Below are 7,730 nucleotides of genomic sequence, written 5' to 3'. Positions count from 1 at the left end.
GGACTTGATGAACCGCTCGGGTCCCTTCCAACCCTACCAACTGTGAAACTATAATTGATTTGTTGCATCAGGGCCTGAGATAGGCACAATATTTCTAAAACATAATAACATAACTGTAATTTACTGGGTCATACCATAAATCCATCTTGCCCAGTGTGCTATGTAGCACACTGGCAAAGAGTGGATGCTGAACGGGAGAGTGAACTGGGTATGACCAGGATTTTTCCCCGGTTCCTTTCCTACTTGCAGCCTCCAGCATTTGAGGTTTAGGAAGTTTTAATTCAGAGGCTGTACCCCTAACTCCCATGTTTTAATAGCTATGGATGCACTTTTCCTCAAAGACTTTGTCTGATTTGTCCAATCTCTTTTTGAATCTGGTTAAGTTGCCAGCTTCCACAATGTCTTGTAGCAGTGAGTTCCAAACTTTAATTTTTTAAGGGTTTTTGAACCCAAAAGCTTGCTTAATAATTGTTTTCCAACTATTTAAGTTAGTCTAATAAAAGATATCAGATTCACGCAAAGAACCTTGTCAAACTGTAATTATGTACTGGGTGAAAAAGAACTTTCTTGTGTTAGTTTTAAACTTACTACCTGTTAGCTTCATTTTATGACACTCAGTTTTTGTATTGTGAAAAGTAAATAAAAAATCCCTATTTACTTCTTCTTCACCTTTTAGCATTCTGTAAACCCTTATCATATCCCCCCTCAGGTGCCTCTTTTCTAAACTGAATAGGCCTGGCCTCTTTACACTCTCTTCTCCATACCAGTAATCATCCTTGTTGCCTTTGTGTACCTTCTCTAGTTCTTCTATATCTTTTCAAGATGTGGGGACCAGACCTGGACACAATATTCAATGTGCCACAGTATCACCATGAATTTATAAAGGGGCATGATGATACTTTTAGTTTTGTTTACAATTCCCTTCTTAATAATTCTTAACAACTTGTTTGCATTTTTGATGGCTGCTGAGTGCTGAACTGATATTTTTAGCGAACTGTCCACAATGACTTCCAGGTCTCTTTCCACTACGGTAACAGGTAATGTATAACCCATCATAGTGTAGGTATAGTTCAGGTTATTTTTGCCCGGGTGCACTTACCTACATTGAATTTTTGTCTGCCATTTAGTTGCCTGTTCAACAAAAGTGCAAGATCCTTCTGTAGTTCCTCACGGTCCACCTTGGTTTTCATCACTTAGAATAATGTTGTGGCATTAGCAAATTTGGCAACCTCACTAGTCACCTCCTTTTTCCAGACCATTTATGAACATGTTAAATAACCAGTCCCAACACAGATCCCTGGGAGACCCTGTTATTTACTTCTATCCATCCTGAAAACTAACCACTTACACTCACTCTTTGTTTTCTGTCCTTAAGCCAATTTCTAATCCACAGGTAGACCTTTCCTGTAATCCTATGACTACCTAAATTCATTAAGAGTCCAGATATACTATGTCAGATACACTATATTATACATTCATCAAAGTCCAGATATACTGTCAGCTGGATCACTTTGATTCATTTGCTTATTTCTAGTGGAGAGGGAGCCATATGGACACCAAGGCAACAGAAACTGCTGCATCCTTTCAGCTGGATTGTTTACTTGCCAGAACAATTTGGCTTTATGGTACAAAGAAAGGAGTTGATCAGAAGCTAATTTCTTTTATTTCTTCTGCTACCACTAATGTAGTAGAGTCCTTCCATATCTGTGGAAAAAATGGAGAGGAGTATTTGGGGGGGGAGGGGGGAGGAGCAGGGATTGCATTCTTTTCCTGCTATTCCTATAAACCTGTGCACATTTAACTGCCATCTAACCCTTTTCTGTACAAAGAACTTGAAATAGTTTTAAAACATCAGAGTGATTTCTCAGTTTAAGTGGCAATTTACCATATAAATGGAAGAGTAACTTTGCTCTTCTCAATATTTTGCCTTATAGGTATGATTCTTTCACAGATTCCTCAAGAAATGAAATGAAAAGGAAATTTGCTCTGACTATGGAATTTGTAGAAGAGTACTTGAAAGAAGTTGTAAATCAGCCATTTCCTTTTGGGGACAAAGAGAAAAACAAACTTACATTTGAGGTACCTACAGTTATTTTTGTCCTAATTTAGTACACCAAAGCACTAGTTATTAACTCTGTGCCTTCTAATATAAATGCTTCTTATTTAAGTATGAGTTTGGGGTATCAAATATTTTTATCTGGGTATCAAATGCATCTTTATGCCAACCTCATTAGTTTCACTGTTCTTGTTCTCACTCTTGTTATGATATAATCTACTGTTGCAGTGTGCTGTTAAATAGTTGCGGTGTTTCTCCTACCAGAGGTGCCTGCCTTTCTGGGGCAGGGGAGGTGATTTGTATGTGTGTATGGATGTGTTCTCTCTCATTCTCTCTGACTTAAGGTGAGCTGAGATCCCTTTGGAGTGCAAGATGCTATAATCCATGTAAGATAAAATAATAAAGGGTATATTATACATGTCTTATCTGGTATTTTCTTAGTATTCAAAAAACACCTCTCAAAGGTTATAGGATCAAATAAAAGTGAACAGCTACAGCTTTTAAAGGTCCAGCTCCAACTGAACTCAAGATTTGTCCCTCTCTACTGCTCCTGCTCATCCAGCATTGCCTTTCTCCATACTTACTATGATTTCATAATTGTTGCTTCAAGATCCATCATCTCTAAGAGTGCCTACTCTTTGAAAAACCCTTCTTCAATCTTTCTGCTTCATGGATCTTCAATCATATGTCTTTCCTCAAGTAAAACTCTTTCTTTCCAACTCTGGATAAATCTTCTGGTGTTTTCTCCCTTTTTTGTTTTAGTTTATGTAAGACATTATATTATTTTACTCGGAATAACATGATGAAACTGACTTGGGTCCAAACCACTAAAGTGAATGGAAAGCAAAACTCGCTTTGAATTGACCACCCTTTGGACTGGAGGTTCCACAGAAGATGTTATTGTACAAAATATAATGATCACTTATATTGTTGATGTTTCCTTCATTATTTTTTTCTTTCTCCTTAGGTGGTACATCTGGCTCGAAACCTCATATATTTTGGCTTTTATAGTTTCAGTGAGCTACTCAGACTTACTAGGACCCTACTAGCTATTCTAGATATTGTTCAGGTTCCTATGTCATCATACTTCGAAAGACTAAGCAAATTTCAGGACGGAGGTGAGCAAAGAGGTAGAAAGTTCATTAAATTGCATAATTCATTTTTTGGTGGCAAAAATAATTTTTGAAATGTTATCGATTTATCATCTGGATGAAATGTCATTGATTGATTTAGAGGTTTTCTTTGTGAGTCCATCCATCTAGATCACAAGCCAAGGGTCAGAACAACCTAGTTCTGGTCTGACTTGGGTCAAGAGGTTTTGGCAGCATAGCAGTGGGGTTGGGGCTTTGCTCTTGCTGTCACCTTTTCTCCCCACTCCCTGAAGCCCTAGATGCAGCATGGGTGTAGCTTCCAGCTGGTAGGGAGCTTCACTGGGGCTAGGCAGCTGGAAGTAGGGCTGCTGCCCTTCTCTATTCCAGTTCCCCTCCTATATCTCCCAGTTGTGGCACAGGCTTCCAGCTGCCCAGCTATGGCACATCTCCTTGCTGCCCAGCCCCAGCATGGGTGCTGGCACAGGCAAAACATGCCAGGTCTGCAAGCCAGATCCTGTTGCTGTGTGGGCTAGATTCAGCCTGTGGGCCATATGTTACTGAACCCTGATCTAGAGGTACAGCAGATGGATGTGTTTCAGAATGTGTAAAAATGATCAGTTAAATGAAAATTGTATTGACTGATTTACTGACATGTGCTGCTGCACTTTTGTATATTTGGAACCTGGCTGTTCTAAATCAGGTTTCAGTACTCAGTATCCAATGAATTAATGAGGAACCAGGAACCTGACCTGGTGCTCAGCTCTCAACAAATGGAGAGGCAGTATTTGTCTGGGCAAAGTACCAGCAGTTGCCTGTGTCTACAACTGGCATTTATCAGTTTTTGAGGAACATGCTTTTCTACCTCTAAGCATGGTGCTTTGCTGGCTGTAGTTAATCATGGAAATAACAGATGGAAAAAAATCTGTTAGGCCACTGCTACTATCTTTCTGTCAATACAAGTTTCTTTCCTGTTGCACTCTTTGTTTCCCTAAACCATGGGCCTTCTATACTTCCTTCAGAAGACTGTTTCAGAGTCTGAAATTTAATTTTTCCTGTTCTTAAATTCATCCATTACTCCTACATCAATCCCTTACCTGTGTGCCACTCTAAAGAATATCTCTTCTTCCATAACTTTACACTCTTCATTTACATATTTATTGTGTGTTAAAATTGGCTTTAATAAGTGTGCAGAGACCTGGCCAAAACAATCCCAGAGCGTTTAGGGCTGAATTATATTTCCCTTTGTGTGCCCAAATGGCACCTGGGTATGTACCTGAGTGGTTTAGGCCCTCCCTCTGTACTATGGATGCATGCTTAGTAGGCTTTGCATTGGTTAGACATGTGCATGCCTGAGTGTAAATGTGAGGAAAGGAAGTGGGGGAGACCCTCCCATGTTTTTTCCCTAAAAGGTGAGTTGTTAGACACGTGTGCTATCCCCCAGTCTAGCCCCAGCGTTTAGCTTCCAATCTTGATGAAGGTTTGAACCAAAATCTTTTGACTTAACAGCAGAGGTCTCTTAACAGCCCTGCCAAGAAACAGTTATTGCCCAGGCCCCTCTCCCATACTCCTGGAATAGCAAGCCTTGTGGCTAGGGGAAAGACAGTAGCTTTGAGAGAACCAGTTTTACAAACTGCCTGTGCAGCAGTTCAGCAGAAGAGGGTCTTGGGACAGGGTATTGTTTCACCTAATGAATGACCAAAGTGCAGCTTGCAGCCAACTCTGAGTTACATGACTTGTATGTAGTAGTGGTTCCATTGCTTATGCTGGATGTGTGAGTGCCCTCATAAATGCTCTGGAGATGTGCAGATGTCTCTGTGTCCCTATAATGAGAAGGCACGTATAATCCAGAGGGCAGGTAACTCATAGCTGCAAGCTGCACATTGGTTGTCAACTAGAAACAGAATTCTGCTCCTAGGGATTACAGCTGATCACAAAAGGAACACATATCAGTATTGTGTCATGTTGCCATGAACGAACCAAACACCACACTTGTATATATGAATGTAAGTATCAATGTAAGATATGGGAACCAAACCCTCTACTCTAGCAAGCACTGGTAAGCCCTGACTGTGAAGCTGTGTCTTGTTTTGGGCACTATACTTAAAGAAAGATATGGACCAATTGGAGAGAGTCTGGAGGAGAGCAACAAAAATGATCAGAAGTCTAGGAAACATGACCTATAAGGAAAGACTGAAGGAAATAAGCTTGTTTAGTCTAGAAGTCTGAGGTGAGACATGACAGTCTTCAAATATGTAAGGAGATTGCTGTAAAGAATAAGGTAATATATTGTCCTTAATGACCATTGGGGAAACAGCAAGATGTAATTGCCTTAAGTTGCAACATGGGACAAACATGGAAAAACTCTTTTGCTTGTTCTTTGGCTAGGAAACTTGTCTCTTTGGAGACAGTTCCTTGCAATTCAGACTTGTGTCAGCATGCTCTGCATCCTTAAATGAGATGAGGGGCAAGCCTGGCCTGCATATGCACAATAAAATTTTACTGCACTTAGTTTGTCTGAAATGGCTTATGAGGCATGCTAGAAGTCCCATACAACCTTTTCTAGTAGGGAGGTGGGTTTTCTCCAGATGACCATTTTTTCCATCTTCCCTCTGCCCTGCCCTTTCTTCTAACTTGTATGTTCCAAATCACACAAGTGACACGTTTCAAAGCTGATAAGCAGAATGGTACTGATTTGTGTAGCGGGTGTCCACAGGCATCTATGCAACCACCTCTCATTCCTGTGGGATGCATGTGCTTTTGTCTTACTTAGCTATAGACTAAGTGAGATCCTCTGGGTGCATATATTACAGGGATACATATTCCAAGAGTGATTTGCCACTGGCTCTCAAGTATTCAAAAGTGTCCAGTTCCCATAATTCCACTTCTGAAGATCTTATAAATGTGTTAGTTAAGCAAAAATGAGGGTGCTTTTCCTTTAAAAATAGTCAGTTAACCTTAGTTGCAATTTAAAATAAGAAAGGGAAAAAAGGAAAGAAGTGCTAGTTATTGTAGTTGTTGACATTCTGAAGACAGTTGGTGTGGCTGAAATGTCGTCTATTTATAATTTTTCCATAATGTTGTGCCTTGCTATAGTCTGCTACTGTAGGAATGAATCAGACCTTGCTTCAGAATCAAAGGCAATGTACACCAGCTGAGGATCTGGCCTCTGTTCTTTTTCTCTTCTGTTCTCATATAAATTTACGAAGCTCACATACATTTTGACCTGTTATTTTTGGCAAGGAAAATACCATTGCAGGTCACTGAATTTATGCTTCTAAAAGTCAGGATCAAGCAGTCGCCAACTAGATTTTGACATGACGGACCCTTTGTTTTTGTATCACATCAGCACTATATACTGAATGTTAAGGAGTCCTCCAAAGGACAGACTGTTATGGCTGAGATGCAGTGGATTAGCTAGTGTGTAGTTCCAGAAAAATGTCTTTTTTTTCAGGTTTTTTCCACATGGTTCTGTATGTCCATTGATATATAGGGATTCCCATGTTTCTGTTACAACCATAAGTCTCTCTCAAGTCTCTCTTTCCAACCAAGGAGGAATTGCCAGACTGCAGCAGAATCTTGTCAGCAGTTCAGCTAGCTGATTGGCCAGTCCTTTATTTTAAACTCAGTCTTCCGCTGTTTTCTTCCTGTTAATCTCATTCATGCTGGTGGGAGTCTTGCTTATGTGAGGTCTTCTGAAAAGGCTTACATATGAGCTGGGCATACTGTCCCAATGATACTTTTATTCCTATTGCCTCAGGGAAGAAATAACTCTCATGGATATCCATTTTCACTGCTCTGAATAACACTCAGGTATTTCTGCTGATACAAAATGGATATGAAATGTGCCAGCTAAATAGCCTTTTACTTTGCTCTGAAGACTACAACAGGCACAACATTGTAGAATCAGGCTTCAATAACCAAAATGTAACTGCCTTTCATAAAAGGGAGAGGAATTATTACTTGGCTTCAGCAATAGGTTTAGGTTATGATTTATAATTTAAAGTAATCATTTTTATGGTTTCCCTTCCCCTGTATATGTATCCCCTCTCTCTATCTGTTACAAAACTGAAGTAGTTTGGTTCATCTATCATTTTTTATTTATGCTTGTCCAGACTCTTAATTCCTACTTTTAATTTATAATATTCATTTCTTAGCTTATTAAATAAAAGGTCCAAGTCACAACAGAAAGTAATCTAACCTGCATTTCATGGCTGTTGGAAGAGATGTCAGCAGCTTGACTTAAAAAAAAAATCCATATAGATTTTTCAGTTAAGTGTTTTTTTAATTCATAAATATATTTATAAATATTAAGGGACAAACTGTGTCTTGTCCTGTTCATGGCAGAGGAACCACAGGGCCAGTAATGAGAGATGGGCAATTCTCATCCTCTCTGCTCAGGGGAAGGAAAGTTCTACTCCCCCTTTGTACCTGTGGGACCTCACATCTCCACAGGTGCTGGAGTTCTAGTCATGACTGCCCCTCTCAATGACCTATGCAGCGTGTGTGTGTTCTCATCACAAATTGCCTTGCACACAGGTATTGCCTTTGAGTGTACAGCAGTGGTATCCAACCTTTTTAAATAG

The 7,730-nt window shown here is 39.8% G+C and overlaps 1 protein-coding gene across 4 annotated transcripts in view; it reads left to right on the top strand.

The window, feature by feature from the left end:
- ITPR2 (inositol 1,4,5-trisphosphate receptor type 2) overlaps positions 1-7,730 on the top strand; it is a 533,709-nt gene that overhangs the window by 204,159 nt on the left and 321,820 nt on the right. For 3 of the 4 annotated variants that reach the window (XM_019515703.1, XM_019515701.1, XM_019515704.1), the window contains 2 exons: positions 1,935-2,079; positions 3,024-3,186. In XM_019515703.1, coding sequence (XP_019371248.1) covers positions 1,935-2,079; positions 3,024-3,186 — 308 coding nt within the window. The remainder of the gene's footprint in view (positions 1-1,934; positions 2,080-3,023; positions 3,187-7,730) is intronic. The other variant, XM_019515702.1, reaches the window with a different exon arrangement.

This window comes from Gavialis gangeticus, unplaced genomic scaffold (genome assembly GCF_001723915.1).
Source record: "Gavialis gangeticus isolate Ggan-Ray unplaced genomic scaffold, GavGan_comp1, whole genome shotgun sequence".
In the NCBI taxonomy this organism is placed as follows: Eukaryota; Metazoa; Chordata; order Crocodylia; family Gavialidae; genus Gavialis; species Gavialis gangeticus.
Note: the sequence above shows the minus strand (reverse complement) of the source record. Positions and strands in the feature narration are given on the sequence as shown.